At 43.5% G+C, this 16,281-nt stretch overlaps 1 protein-coding gene across 6 annotated transcripts in view; it reads right to left on the bottom strand.

The window, feature by feature from the left end:
- Positions 1–14,359, bottom strand: part of LOC109639007 (plakophilin-4-like) — a 32,398-nt gene extending 18,039 nt beyond the window's left edge. For 2 of the 6 annotated variants that reach the window (XM_069520762.1, XM_069520767.1), the window contains exons 1-6: positions 13,864–14,167; positions 12,998–13,202; positions 3,495–3,607; positions 3,108–3,142; positions 2,441–2,548; positions 227–381 (exon numbers count right to left, since the gene is read on the bottom strand). In XM_069520762.1, the coding sequence (XP_069376863.1) occupies positions 227–381; positions 2,441–2,548; positions 3,108–3,142; positions 3,495–3,607; positions 12,998–13,126 (540 nt within the window). In that variant the 5' untranslated portion in view covers positions 13,127–13,202; positions 13,864–14,167. The other 4 variants (XM_069520764.1, XM_069520765.1, XM_069520766.1 and 1 more) reach the window with 4 other exon arrangements.
- Positions 14,360–16,281: the final 1,922 nt, after the last annotated feature.

Below are 16,281 nucleotides of genomic sequence, written 5' to 3'. Positions count from 1 at the left end.
CACTGACAATTGAGAGTCTCCATTAATCTAACTGCAATCTGCATGTCACTGGACTATGGGAATAAGCGGGGGGTTTTTTTGGGCTCATGTCCCATCTTTCCACAAAATGTCACAGAAACTGTTTCCTTGGGTTTTTGCATCATCATGCTGACAACCAACCATGCAGCAAGCAAATGGACAGGGGATGAAAACACAACCTCCTAGATGACTAGTGGAGTAACCCTACCTGCCCGGAGGCTTGACCCTCAGCTCTTGGGCTTCTCGATATCGAGGCCCGGGGCTCCGAACGCACCACGTTCTGGTTGCTGTAGTAACTAACGCTGCTGTCCTGGTATCCGCTGTCTGAGTACGTGGTCATCTGGGCCGAGTGACCTCCTGAGTCTGAGAGGAAACAAAAGATAAAGAGGGTGAGGAAACTCCTGCATATTATCATTCACTTCCTCGTTCCCATCAAGTGAAGCAGTGAAGTGTGATCAAACAGATCAGTGCAAATCACCATCAGTCACTGCGGTTTACTGATTTGCATATCATCTCACTTGCCTTTCAACTTGTTAAAAGGCAGTATGCATATAAATACATAGGCATTGCTATATCTGCATTAAGCCTTCATGCTGCTCCTGAATCTGCTTCAATAAGGCTGGCCGACTTTCTCCTGCAGGATAAGGAGGAGGAAACATATGCGGGATATTTTTACACTATCCCCCGACCACTCAAACAACAAAGAATATAAATAAGAGGCAAATTTGTTTTGAACATTTCAACTAGCTACTCAGGAATTACATGTTCGCTAATGACAGTGAAATGTTGCAGTCTTTGCAAATCTATTTGAAAATCAGTTTCTGTAGTACGGTGCAAGAAATATCCAAGAAGAGAAAAAAAGTGTCTTCAGATTTCACAGCAGCAGCAGCTGCATCCGTGCTTCGCTCTGCGAGCCTGTGGTTCTAACACAAGCTTTGAGGAAACTTGATGGACCCAAATGTCAACTGCTCCAGTGAAGATGCCTAATGTCCAACAGCGACAGGCTGGTGGTTGTACTGCAGAGCTCCCAGGTGTGAATACATATGGAACAAGAGAGTTAATATCAGACAGCAAAGAGGAGACAGACTTTCTGAATCGGGAGATGTTGTTGTTGCTGCCATGATTTGACTTTTATATATATTCTATTAGGTGATTCAGATCCTGCAAAAACATGCAAGCAAGTTTCATAACATAGTGTGGGACCTTTGGGATTTCTTATGGATTTCTTCCACTTTAACACATTAGCATGCAGACTAGAGGAGCCGTGAATCAAACCTACAACCTCCCTGTTAATGGGCATCCCGCTCTACCCCCTGAGTCTAACTTAGCCCTAAAGAAAGCTTGTCGATGTGGTGGCAACAAATTGATTTGAGGTAGAGTGGGTTATCCACTACCCAGAAAGTCAGTGGTTCGATATCGTAGCCATAGTAGTATAGTAGCCATATGAATGTGTGTGTGAATGGGTGACTGTGCCTTGCATTGTAAAGAGCTTTCAGAGTTCAATAAGAAAAGAGAAGCTTTATAAACACAGTACATTAACATTAACAATAAAATATTGATAAATATCGGTAAATTGCATCTTATTCCTCTGCAAAATAAATCTCAATTGTTGTCCTGACACACACACACCAGTGAGCCAGTGGATGACATCTTCTTTTGTCATTATTTAAACACACACAGTTTATTTCGACTCCAACACACACACAGTCCTGCTGCCCCAAATGCTCAGTAGAGCACCAAATGTGGATTAATCCCCTGCTGAAAATAGTCCCCCAACAAATGCACAAAATCTTCCTGTTTCCGTAACGTTTGCCAATAACTACAGTTCTCAGCTGTTCTGATATTTGTATTCAGCTTTTAAAGACTCCGATCTTTATGATACAGATTGTAAAAGTTGTAAAGTGTTAATAAAGAGAGAGGCGAACATGTTATTGGTTTTGGTCGTGTCGTGGGATTTGTTCAGTTTTAAGAAAACTCACAAATCATGTGTCATCTGTGCTTTTTACACGTTTTCTCTGTCACAGAATGATTTCTTGCCGGGAGTGTTTACAAGACGAGAGGTTATAAAACACACTCTCAGATGCAATAGACTTCTGTGCACCAATTACGATTGAGACAATGACATTTCTTGAGTTCTTTATGTCGCCAAGACGCTTTAAACCGCACCCAAACAGTCCTGATGTGGCAGATTAACTGACATTAAGTGTTCGTGACTCATGTTCTGACCTCTACTGTGAAGCTTACGTCTATTAGACAATTAAGAAATAAAGTAAGAATGAAATAATCTCTAGAATTATCTCAAAAATGTCGTTAATAATTAAGCAAACCATCTAAGAAGCATGCATCTTTTTCTACAAATAATGTTATATAGTGCATGAGTAGTGATTTCGTTCAGGCCGTGTGCTGTGTACATTTAACAGACCCTCACTGTCATGCAGGGAGGCGCGGTCCTGTTCCGGCAGATAGAGTCCCTCTTCCGCCTCCAGGTGGCGTCCAGACGCCTCCATGGCTCCGCCCTGCGACTCTCCACCTGCAGAGGTGACGGAAGTATAGTTAGTCTCCTACACAAACTGTCAACCGAACATTTAAGTGATTGTACACGTGTGACACATTTCCCTACACTTCCCTGTCGATAACAAGTCTGCATGAAAACAATTTAGTAGCATCATCTTTGCAGACAGGATCCTCTTAATCTTAGAAGTGAAATATATCAATTCTTTGACACGGAAAATTGCAGCATCTTATCGCTGTACGTCTGTTTTATTGGAAGGCTGACAGTGAGGGATGGGTGAGGAAATGGAGGAGAGGAATCAGTGACAGAACAGTAAATTCAACGCCCATATGAACTGGTGGACAAAGACGCTGTTTTGTTTTGCTCGACCGCTCGGTGCAGCATGCCAGCAATTTTCAGCCCTTTGGAGCTTTAAATGGGGAGAGAAGTTTTTTTCTTCAAGTGTTATGGATTTTATCTCATTTCAAACTGTGGTGTTTACAATTTAGAAAAAAAATCTGTAAAACTCTTGAGTTTCAGTTTTAGTTCTATTTTAGATCATAATAAAACATGAGAGATTAAAAGGAAGAAATCATACCTGCAGATCTCCATGCAAATGACTTCTCTGATGAGCTTCAGGAGGAGAGATGGGAGAGCAGAGAGAGACGCAAATCAAATTAGAGTCACAGACGAATACTTTATATTCAATCAGACCAGGGAGAAGAAAGAAGACAGTGTTTGAAATGTAAAGGTAAATAACCTGTGCATATATATATATTTACTTTCAGTGCACAAGCAGAGGAATGTTGCATCTTCTGTTAATACTGTTAGAATGACTTAATTCACTTATCAAATCTCTTAAGGGTTTGATCAACCGCCCACCTATACTGATATTTGTTCTTAGTAGTTTCAACTAATTGGTTAGTCAGTGCGAGACATTTGTGATGATGAAAAACACAACGAGGCATCACACCCTCAAACCTACCTGCTGCTGTCTCCCGCCGGCGACTCCGCTCCCAGCATGCACCTCTCCAGCTGGCTGGCCACGATCTGCCGCTCCTCCTCCAGCTCCCGCGTCAGCCGCTCAAACTGCAGCTCCTACAGCAAGACATTTACGGCGGTGATTATGACCCGACATCCAGCATGACACGGCAATTTAAGCCTCCCTTTAAAGACCTATTTGATGCCAGTTAGAATTAAATGTAAAACCCATTTTGTATTCAGCTTGCATGACTTGACTGATTTCTCACCGGCTGTGAGCTCGCTGAGGGACTGCAGCCTTTTTTAAACCTGTTAAAGTGGATATGAGATTTAAAACACTAAAACTGTGTCCACAACCTCTTAATGGACTTTAGCACAGATAATGTAATTACACACATTTCAAGAACACCAGTGCAAAGCTCTGATGATTGAGCAGTTAATGGTTGAATAGTGATTTTAGGGAAAAATCATGAGCAAAGTGCAAGTTCCTTTTCACTCTTAGCATTAAAACAAACATTAAAAATGATTGATCCTGAGTCGGTGATAATAATATTTTTACATGAGTGAAACGAAACCCTTAAAATTTAAAAAATATTCAAGGTGCGTAGCCATGCCAGCCTTTCTGTTGCTCTGTTTTTCATACTCTTCTGGGATTTTCTGGGTCAAATCTTGAGACGTAAAAAGCAGAAACCTCCGAGTCGAGTCTGCAGTGGGTCTGCTGTTCTCATATTTGCAATAATTTAATCCCCTTATCAGTCCCTCACACGGTGGTGGCAGCGATTGAGCTATATGTCCCTGGTGTTGCAGCCACCACCACGTCACATAGAACTTGTCATAACATTTTCAACAGTGGCTCCCTGTGCTATCCTCGGCACACAGAATAGAATCAGTTTTCAGGTAACCCAGTTAGAGAGTGGAAGTTACATGTACACCTTGTTTGTGAAAGAGAACCGAGGGATGGTTGTTACATAGCAGATCCGGCCCACATACCACATGTGTGTGGCCTGAATGTGTTCCCATTTAACACATGGGCCACTTCATGTTCACATCCGAATCACACCTGGCCTGCTGCTCTTGTAAGTGAGATAAAAAAATATTTAATGATTCTTAAAATATCTTTGCAGAACCCCACACGTCATCTCCTGCTTCCTAAAGATTCATCCAGTTCAGCCCCATCCTTCTCGACTCTGTGAGTTTACAGTTAATCCAACACCACTTTGTCTGAAAACACAGATCGTTTGTTCAACCGTTTATCACTTGCTTCCTCTCTCCCTCACACAGGGATGCCATCGCTTATTTTATTTTAAGAATCATCGCAGTGAATTAATCATCGCAGTGAATTAATCACAGCGGAGTGAGCTATTTTACAACACCACTTCTTCAAGGTTTTTATCATGTTTCCTCTCTCGTAATCTTTCTCGACTTGCTCTTAGTCATTCCGCAGCTTTAGTGTTTTTAGGAAGTGGCAGGGTCGGTATACAAATTGAGGGGAGTGATCTTTAAACTTGCCAATGGGCTTTAGACGCGAAGATGGTTAAAATAGACACTTTACATTTTCAGGTCTGCCTGATTTTCTGTCCCTGTGCTCTCTCCTCAGTCTGCACCAACTACAAAACAAGAGGTAAATGAGTATGTGTACTGTAGGTTAATGGGAATCAGATGCTGCTTGTCAACTCAATACTTGATTTAAGTGAATCACTGGTAAATGGGCTAAATGCCCTCTCATTTTCCCCTGCAAACCCAACGTATTCATGATAACGAAGCATTAACGAGATTCTTTTTTAAGCTTTAGCTGTTTGTACATTTTGAAAATGTGATTACGTGCATTACCACACAACATAAATGTGATATCTGTATCAAAATATTGATAAAATGTAACCGTCAGAGCACATTTTTGTTCATTCTGACAACCTTAACACCACAACAGTAAAATATGCCTCTTATTAAAGCCCACAGAGCTGGTGGGGACCCAGTTCCTTCAAGAGTGTGGAAGTGGAGCAGATTTTTTGCAGAGTGCGCCTGGACGGATGGTAGTGTTGGCACCCGCTCATTTGTATTCTGTTACATAACACGGAGACGTGCCAGCTGCTTCATAAATCTTCTAGAAAACCACAGCTGGTGTCATCATGGAGGTCCGCTGGAGAATTAGCTGTCTGCAAATAACGTGTAAATATATATTTTTTTAAAAAGCACCTGGCTGGAAGACGCACAGCTTCCCGGGAAACCTTGTCGTGAAGTTATTCAGGAAATGTCAAAGTGAAGGGTTCGGATAAGGTCAATGTGTTGACTGGGACACAGTAAACTGTCTTGTTTATCGTTTTGAAGATTTAATATCTCTTTCATTCCTGCAGTTTGAGTCAGTAAAAGAAACAAATTGCTAGTTGTATGTCTGGATCACTTTGTTTTTGGGGAATATTTCCATCATCACAAATAATATTGTGCACACATTTCTAAAAATCTATATGGATGTTAAATGGTAAGAGTTCCTCCTCATCCTTGTGTTTTTTATTTATTATATATGTATTTAAGTTATCCCTGCTCATGTCCCTCTGGAGTATTTCAACCATTACTCCTGCAGGAGCGGCCCCATCACAGTGTGGCGGCTGGGAGTGGTTCTGTTTGAAACGGTCCACAGAGAAAAGGTTTCTTGGTTTTTTTTCCTTAAAAGAGGAGCTCAAAATCTGTGCTGAACTGTGAATATCACACAAATCTGTCTGCAGGCACATCTGTTCATTTTAGTTCACATTCTGGTGGATCACTGTAGCTGTCACTTTCATCTTCCCTCTCACTCTTTCTCTACAGATCGTCAGGTTTACATGAAAAATGCATTTAAACAAAGTCCCAGAGCAGCGTAGCAACCTGAAAGAGCTTCGGCGCCACCCACAGCTCACAATCCATCTTCAGATGGTGTTAAATAAGGCTGAAAACACGAGCACATAAACACACACCAGGTCCATGCATGTGATCCGGGCAAAGCAGTGTCCCTCCTGGAGAGAGGCCGAGACTGCAGGGCCAAGGGTCTCTGACTGTCAGTTTCTGGCCTGGAGAGAAGCCTCTTTCTAGGCCAGAGACTGTGGGTGTCAGGCCTCTGGATCTCTGGCAGTCTCCGACCTGGAGGGAGGTGAGAAAAACTCTTCATGTATGTTGTTGTGTGCGCTGGTATTACATTGCTATGCCTGGTTTGACACCATGAACTCCCCTTCAGACCCAACTGGTCGAGGCAGAAGTCTGGTTTCTTAGACTAAAAGGCAGTTTTTCCTCGTCCCTATCCTGTGGGAATGTTGGAATGATAAATTTGATTTAAACATTTAGGAACTGAATACATTTTAATTTGTGATATTATCACATTGATTACCTGCCCACCTACCACCCTATCTATACCATCATTTTTCTGTTACAGTAGAGTGAACGTCCTTCAAAGCATAATCCCTTAAAAACTACAAAAGATACTTAAATCCACGCTGGCAGATTTTCATCTGTTTACATCTCTTGATAAAAGCTCTTTTGTATTTGGGTCAGCTCTGGCCATGTGATGCACAGAGCCTTGGCAGTCTCTTTAGTTAGATGGTGTCCAGTGATTTAGTTAATGGTCTCATCATGTCGGTTGTTTGCTTGCATCTCGTTCGCTATAGAGTGAAGACGTCAACGTGGAAGCAGGCGCCAAAGTAAAGTCAACTGGCCTGATTTCAGACGCCACGAGTCCGTCTCTGAAGTCACCTTGTGCCAGACATAAACACGGGAGCATCCATACAATGTTGCTTTAGTTTAGACCACATGAAACTTTAATGATTCCCACGAGGAGCCTGGCTACGCAGAGCTACCTCTGCCGTGTTAATTAGTGTTGGTTTTTCTGCAGCAATTATTTCCAGTTAATTGGAGAGATGTTTGTCCACTTTTAGGGCCCATATGGCTCTGAGGCGCCTGCATGGAAGTATCGCAAAATGTTAAATGAATTGTGCAACTGCAAGAAAAGACTTAGGATTATGAGTCTAGGAGCTGTCGGCTGTTTGAATGGCTGTGACATTACTTCAAGATAAAAAAAATGTTGATAGTTGCAGCTATTATGTCAAATAATCAAAAGAGAATTAAAAAGGTAAGAAACACGGTCGTGAATACACACGGCTGAAAGACGTTTTCTCCGTCGGGTGGCTGGACTCAGCCTTAGAGACTTGGTGAGGCTCCTCTGACGAAAGGAGACAGTTGAGGTGGGGGGTCTAGTTAGGTTGCCTAGTTTGTAGAGGTTTGTAAGGCCCGCCCACCCCGGAGTAGACCCAAAAATGACTAAATGGACTACATATCCCATCTGGCCTGGGTTCGATCTCCTAGAATGGGTGCATATCTGCGCAGAGGGGCGATATGAATATGTTGGTTTCAACAGCGTGTTGGACTAAACAAGCATTAACTGGTTGATCAAAAAATTGGGGAAGGTTTACCAAATGAATCGATAATAAACATCCACATTGCTGCGGCCATCAAAGCTGTAGCTTCAGGTTGGCACTCACACAGGAAATGTATTGAAAGGCATCAAGTGCATTTAAAACCTAAAAATATCACAATGCACTCTGTAGACCTGGAAACGAGACAGAAAACCTGTTCGCTGCAATCAGTGACTGTGTTTCCAAGGTGATAAAAAGAGAGTTCGGTGAACAACAACGGGACAATTATACTCACACAGGAGGGTGTGAGATAAAAACCTTGGGAAATGAACAGGACCTCACCCCGGAGCATAAAGTGACAGTTTCAGATGTTTTATTGACACGCTGACGAGTGTCAGGGGATCCAGCAGTGTGCCGTTCAAACAGCACGGTGTTCAAACGTGCTGCATATACTGCACTCTCATGGCATCACCGCTGCTGACTCTGCCCTGCTCTCTTCCTGCATCTGCTTACATCACTTCAGAGCAGCATGGAGACAGGACGGGAGCACACAGCGCTCCTTGTTCCAGCCTAGCCACGTTACGGCACGCCTCTGGGGGACAAGCATTGCCCTGCGCCCGTCACCTCGTGATGTCTGGAAACACGCCTAGGCCTGCCAGGCCAATGCGAAGCCAAGCCTGGCGATGTCTCCTACCAGCCGGGGGCTACCAGACGATTCTCAATGGCTTATTGTGCGCTGTCACAAAGTGATTATTCTGTATCTTATCGAGTGACACTATCCACAGTCCTCTGCATCTTATTCCTCCGCACTGTGTCTAATCTTAGCTCGGCAGTTCATCCACTTTATCCAGGCCGCATCTGTGAGATCCATGAAATGTTCAACCTACTTCTGCTGCTGCGACAGTCTGCAGCTCTCGCTAGAACTCGCCATGTTAACATGAGAATGCACTTTTAAAGACTTATTTACGTCACTGCTCGGACATGCACTTCTCTCGCCTACATGAATACCAGTGATGTAAGAGACATGGTTGAAACAGAAGGAACTTTTTCATTAAAGTGGGATCGTCGTCTCTTTCTCTTTAGGCCTCCATTTTGCACCAAAGTTGAACAATCCCATGCTGAGCAATCATCATAGGGAGCAGAGCAGATAGTAGCTCCTGATACACCCACATTCACCTTGAAAGATCAGAATGCCGCACATTCCGCTTTTGTTTTTCCATCTCTCTTGCTCTCTCCACCTACAGACATAACCCATAGATGGATTAAAACACTTTCAGTCTCTTTATACACCTGAACGCCCACCTTTATGGGAAGCAACAAGTAGTGCTCGTTCTCTGAGGGCTGTCAAAAGGCATTTGGGGAGACAGTGGAAGTCATTAACTAGATGAGGCAGGCAGAGGCAAAGCGGGTTCACTGGGAGAGTAAATAACTCCTGGAAATGCAATGAGCATCACACTCTGATGAGATCTGAAAACAGTATCCCATGGTGGATGCTCCTCTTTCATTTTCACAGTGCGGATCAAGTGAAATTAGCCTCCTCCTCCGCCACAGTGACTCTGCAGCAGAACGCTGACAAGCAACCTCAGGCAACCGTGATCTGGAGTCAACAAGGCAGACCGCAACAACAGAAGCTCTGCCTTTCCGGATATATGATAGAGAACAGGCATGGGATTCAGGCAGATGTCAAACAGCAACAGTTTAGTTGCTCAGATATAATCAGGGGTAGAGGCAGAAGCAGAGCCAGGGGAGATGTAACCAGATTGAAGGAGCTGGTTTAACCCCCACATTCAGATTGTGACCTGGCACCTCAATCTACGTCGACTCCGTCTGCAGGAAACGCGGCCGCACAGGATTGTCAATCATCCACATCGGCGAATTTGCTTTGACGATGCATGTGGTGTTTCTGGCCCTGATTGTCAAAATCAATCAGCGTGCAGAGCGCTGACGTGGCCCGGTTGTTGTCATTTTATTGAGCTTTTTGTTTTCTCCCTCCATCCTGGGGAGAGCTTTGCTGAGCATGCATGTTCTTTTTCAGGAGCGCCATGCGTCACATCCACAAAGCGGGATTTTGACTTGGACCTGGCCTGCACAGCCAGCACCATCGGCCACCAGAAATCTAATAAGGCCTCATTACATATATATATATATATATATATTATTAATATTAATTACCACGTGTTTTTAAATTACATAAATATTGTAATAAATAAAATGGAGGAGTCGATAGTGAGCTGAAACTTTACTTGCTTTGAATTCAACATGTTGCATTTGCAGCTATATTCCTGCTGCAAGATCTGATCAAGTTTCCCTAAGCCATCTTAAAAAAACGCAGAGGCCAGAATTTGTATCTTGGATGTAAATATTTCATACAACATAAAAAATGTGTGGCTTCCGTACAGGTTGCCTCCTGTAGCATCTTTTAAATTCAAGCTTAGATTGAAGAGATAGATTAAACTCAATCATGGAGAGTTTTTGTGTAAATCTATTTCTTGGATGTCAAATGTTTACTCGACATGTGCTTTAGTCCAACTGGAAGAAAAATGTTACCATCATTTCTGGCCAAAGTCGGCAGGAATGTTCTGTTTAAGGGTAAATATCAGCGTAGACCCAAACTCACAAAATGTTTGGTGTAGTAAAAGCTCTGTTCAGCTCTGATCAGAGACATATTCCAGTCTTGATTTCACAGAACGATGCAGATAGCAGCAACACACATCTCATCTTTCATTTTGGAGCAGTGCCGCTGCAGACTGTTGTCTCAACATCTGATCAATCTCATCATGTTTGCTCAAGAAGTGACAAAATTCAACTGGGCACTGACACTGAGGAGGCTTTGGGTTTCCAATTTGCCCCACTTTCTCCAGCTCTGGTATTTCCCGCTCGCATCTATCACTCACCGCATTTAATGGGCTAAACGAGAGCAAAGCGGAAAAGCATCAGGGGCCTGAACACAATGGAAGGCAATAACTGATGCGCTCCATTTAGCATGTCTAATTTGACATTTCTGTGGAGGAACTGCAGGCGGTAGATTTGACGCCTCAGCAGCGCTGCCACCTGCATTCCAACACAGAGAAAGGTAAAGCAACTTGATTACATTTTCTGGAAGCAAGCTACAAGATTAAATGTTTGCTTTCTCGTTGACGTCTAAGTTTAGAACGCAGTCGTAACTATGTCAGCTGTTAAAATATAACTATACGCCCCTGAAGATGGAGGAAAAATTTATCACCATTCATTCACACCTTAAATGCGATTTGAACGACGCTCTGACTTTCAGGGGACTTTGGGGGCCTGAGGGAAAAAGGACAAGGGGTAAGACCCCCAACCACACAAAGGAAACACATGATGCCAAACCACATCGAATCTCCAAGTGATTCCTTTAATATCAAAATCACAAACAAAGGTCATGCAATGCATACACAGAAATAATAGTAAAGAAGAAAAAAAGCATCAAACCAACCGAACCATCTGAATGTTTGTGGCACAGGACCTTGTTAGGATCATAGAATTTAAGGGGCTTTCCACTGCAATTGCTGTTGAATGTAATCGGCTGCTTTGCCTTCCCTGTTGCAACGCCCCTGGGTGGACTGACAACCCTCAATGTGACCTCAGCAAAATGTGAAATGCATGGGACATTCCACCAAGTCTACAGTTGTTCTATCAGCTCACCTGAGAACATGCAGATCAAACATGGCAGACTATGTGCAAGGAGTTCTTAGCAAGAATGATTGTTGGATATATCCAACACCTGCAACTCCTGCTCTGCAGCACACTGCATCTACAGGAAACCAATGCGTCAGTCATGCATTCATGTGAAATGAGAAACGTTTCCAGCTGCAAAGAGAGACTTCGAGGGGTGACAGAGCTGCTCCCACTGTGTACATCAAGGACCACAGCAGATATCAAGGAAGCTGAAGCAACCCTTCAGAAAAGCCCGCAATTTTTGTCCATTTGCAGAAAAGGAATTGCAGATTAAAAGTCAGAGCCGATTCTCTTTTCTTTAAATAGCTGTGCGCCTGATTTAGAGGCACACACCGGGGGACTTAGTTGAGAACATGGCCACTGTCCAGGCATTATTGAGAGCAGGGGGAACAGAAAGACTCAGAGCGAAAAAGAAACATAAAAATAACAGCGACTGAGGCTGCAAGTGTCTCTAGCCTCAATACCAAAAAAAGTTAGTGGCAGAAAACATCTCCGGCTGTCAGCTCATATTAACGTTCCACACTCCAATTCAAATGTGTCAGTATTTCTGAGACATTAATTAAACTTTACAGCATGTTACTGTTGTCACACTGAGCAGGGACCAGGAGACAGGGTCTACAGAGGACATTTTTTGGAGAGACGCTTCAGTTTAATCAGAACCAGAAGACGAAAACTGCAACTGTAATGTGTGATAAACAAGAACGACTTTGATAACGGCGCCGTCAGTTCATATAGAGCTCCATTCACGGGGATGATAAAAAAAATCATCTGGTGACCTCATGTGATCTGCTGTAAGTCATCTCTCTGCAAATCCAGCGTGTCCACAATTATGGGCGCAACTGCAGGTTCAGCCCGGAGACCCGTTGCATTTTGGTCTCATCTGGAGATAAAACTCGGATTTGCTCGGTAAAATTGGGTGAGTCACAGGCTTCGAACTAAAAATGACTACAAAGAGATGCAAAACAAGCGCAGTGAGGCTGAAAATGACCACAAAATGATGATGGAGATGACGACACAGACACAGAGACGTCAGGGGCCTTTTGTCTCATGATGTGTCCATGGCTGATCGCTATTTGGAATCATACATAGCAGCAATTACTTATTTCATATTGCATGTTGTTAATTTGACAGTTATTTATTTGCAGTCTAAATACTGTAAATATAAAAAACATGCAGCTTGTTACAAAGCACATTTTACAAATGCAGCCATGCATTTTTTTAATCTGTCGTTCGCAACCTTCTCCACCTGCCCTTGGGATTGTAGCCTCATAAATTAGACGGGTGTTGCTGTGCAGTAGGGTGTCAGTGAGAGCAGGACAGGTGGATTACATCCTGGACAAGATAAGATCCTTGATTCGGAGAAGATAAAGAGCGCAGCCACATAATCAGCAGCACAGATCAGAAGAGACTGAGACCAGGAGAGGTGCCTCCTTACCTGCTCTTTGACAGACGCCAGGAGGTTGGTGGTGGTGGTCGTGCTGCCAGTGCCCGGCGGGAGGCCGTGGCCGCTCGGCCCCTCTCTGACCGCCATGGGCCCTTCCCCCTCCGCGTCCCCTTCCTCCATCGCCTCCACCTCTCCCCCCCGCGACAGTCAGGGGCCGGCTGGCTGCAGAGGCGCCCTCTCTGACCCTGCAGAAGGACTACAAGCGGGTCAGGATGTGGACAAGGAGGAGAAACAATGCACAGAGAATCACTGGGAGCTTGAGTGTGTCAGAGTGTTTACCATGTTGTGACCATATTGTGTTTCACCCACTATGATAATCCAGAAGGGATTCACTTTGACCTTAAACTGGGTGAAATTTTAAACCTCTCTAATATCCCAGTGACCTTCCTATAGCACTAGAATATTCCTATAAGTGGACTCACATGCACCTGTAGTATTGATTTCTATAGGGATCCATAAGGAGGCTCAATGATACATTATTGTGCTTTCCTTTGTGTGTTTATATAAATGTATATATTTAATTTCCTGAGGCTATCAAGTGGGAGGTTAACCCTCAGTTGATGCATGCAATTACCCAAACAGTTGTAACAGTAATAGCTCATGCATTGCATTTGCAGGATTGCATGCACCCTGCAGTGAATGCATTGCCCAGCATGTCACGTTCATTCTCTCCATCACATACACAGCCTCAAATGAGCCTCCATCACATGTCACACGCAGCCTGTCAGTCAAACGCGCACATCGATCACTCAGTCACCGTCCGGCAGCCAAGGACGAGGTCACACCGACTCACGAGGATGGACAGCGGGACTCGAACCGAGCCTCCCGCGCGAGAAAACGAGCCGCCAACGACTCACCGGCCAGATGTTGCCGTCAGAAGCAGGCCACAGCTGGCTCGATCCGTCCTGTTACGCATCCATCCTCCGCCTGCAGGCTGCCGTGACAGCCTCTACACTCCCCACGCGACGAATAAACAAAAACAAACAGCAAAATAGTCGCGTGCACGTCCACGCACACCTCGAGCAGCAGCCTGTATTACACTCGAGTGTTTATTTTCCTCGTGTGTGTGGAGACGGGGGTTCAATGCACCTATCTAACCCTGGCGTCCGCGCGGCACCCGACTACATCTCCCTTCCCTACCTCCCTCCTTCCTATCAACCAACACGCCCAGCCACGATTACCTTTCAGCGGCGTGACGTCACCATGCGGCTGTGGATGGGTTTTTTTTTTTTTTTTTTGCCGATACAGGACTCGATCATCCGCCGATGCACCGTTGCACACGGTGGCTGCAGGAGGAGACGCAGCGCGGCGGCTGCTCCGCGCGCACAGGAGCTGCTGCTGCTGGAGAGGGAGGATGCAGCCTGCAGCGACGGCCGTGCGTGCGTGTGCGCGCGCGTGATCTACTCTGCTCAAGAGCCTGACTGATCCTTATGGGAGATGTCACAGCAAAGTTTAGGTGGCACTTCTACTTCAGCGGAAATTATGTCAAACGCATGGATGCGCAATTGTGCCAAGAAGTTTGAAATTAAATGAGGCTACAGTTTGAGCCAAACTACTCGGTCAACATACCTGCAAATATAATGTGGAGTAAAGTTTCAATTTTACATCGTTCTTTTTGAAAGCACTGATTGATTGTGTTTTTTGTAAAGCATTTTGAGCTGCATTTGAGATCGTCATTCATTATTTTATAGGTTTTGGCTTTTGAGGCCAAAAACTATGTCAAAGTTTTGAAATACACCTAATCAGAGATTTGATTGAAATTCACGATTACAACAAAAATGATAACAAATGTGTTGTGAGAATCTACTGATCAATGGTCAACTCATCAGTGAAGAAAGCGTTCAGGAGGTTGGCCAAGGAGAAAATCAGAATTCATCCACACAACATCTGTGCATGATGCTCTCTCATATTCTGAAGTCTGCTTTCCTGCAGTCACACTTTAAACCCCAACAGATCAGAATCAGAATCAGAAAAGCTTCTATTGCCAAGTAAGTTTACGCAGACATGGAATTTGTTTTGGTGTTGTTGGTGCATGTCAGACATCTCTAAATATAAGAAGATAAGATAATCAAGTATTCAAATTTAACAATATAAATCTAAAAATATATACATAGTATGTTTTTGAAGGTAAAAAAGGAAAAATAAGAAGAGCAGTACAGCTGAGTAAGTACAGTGTGCAAGTGTTCACAGTATCCAGAGTATTTCCAATATAAGTATATAGCTGAGCGTTAATGTAACACATAGAGTTGTGAATGCAGTGTCAATGTGACATATGGAGGCGGAGGTGGAGTGTGAAAGAGTGTCAGGGTGGTTCCGGGCCTTGTTGATAAGGCTAGTAGCTAGTAGATCATATAATCTATGGGTCTGCTAGTTCCTAAACAAACAAATGTATTTTCTAGTTATGGAGACAGTATTGCCTGCCTATGCAGTCTCATATATACACAATTTACTTGAAAATTTCATTTGAATGTACACAAACAATTTAAGTATGATTACTATCAAATGTAAGTATATTATACAAATGTGAAGTAGAATATACTTAGAATTGTTAGTAGTGCAGTGGGTGGATAACCTTTATGTGAATTATACTAAAATGGTTAAGTGTTGATTGTATAAACTTGAGAACTATTGGCAGAAATATAATGTAGAATAATCCTCATGATGTTTTCAACAGTTCACTTCTTCTAAATTGTATGAATTGTAGTTTTCATTACCCCAGAAAAGGCCCTTTATATTTAAATACTTCATCTTGAATAATTTTATTTCATTTCTGAAAAGTAAATATTTTCCTGTCAAAAAAACAAAACAGTTACATGTTCAAAGATCTTTATTTAAAAGAATTACAGGTAGATTAAATATCCTCATAATGAGTTAGACGTCAAAGTCATGCTGTTACACACCTTGAGACATAGGTGGCGACATGCACCTGTAAAGAGGAAAATGACGACGAAGAAGAAGGTGCTTTCCCGCCTGTTACTTTTGTTTACGGCTGAGGAAGGTGAAGCTACACTCCGGCACAGGGGAACAGCGGGTGTCGCAACTTTATCCAGCAGAGAAGAGAAGAGAGGAAGACGGCGGCGCAACTGCTGTGGTGCGGTCTGTTTAATCTGGTGAGCGCTAGTAAGCTAACACTCGCGACCATACACATTTTGATACTGCTCATTTTAGCTTGCCTGCTACACTAGCTAGCCGTCACGTGGTGGCAAGCGTGTGTTTGAATTCCGGTGGCTCTCGGTGAGACGTCAACCAGTCCAGCCATGACTTTATTTTGTATT

Source organism: Paralichthys olivaceus, chromosome 24, assembly GCF_024713975.1.
Source record: "Paralichthys olivaceus isolate ysfri-2021 chromosome 24, ASM2471397v2, whole genome shotgun sequence".
In the NCBI taxonomy this organism is placed as follows: Eukaryota; Metazoa; Chordata; class Actinopteri; order Pleuronectiformes; family Paralichthyidae; genus Paralichthys; species Paralichthys olivaceus.
Note: the sequence above shows the minus strand (reverse complement) of the source record. Positions and strands in the feature narration are given on the sequence as shown.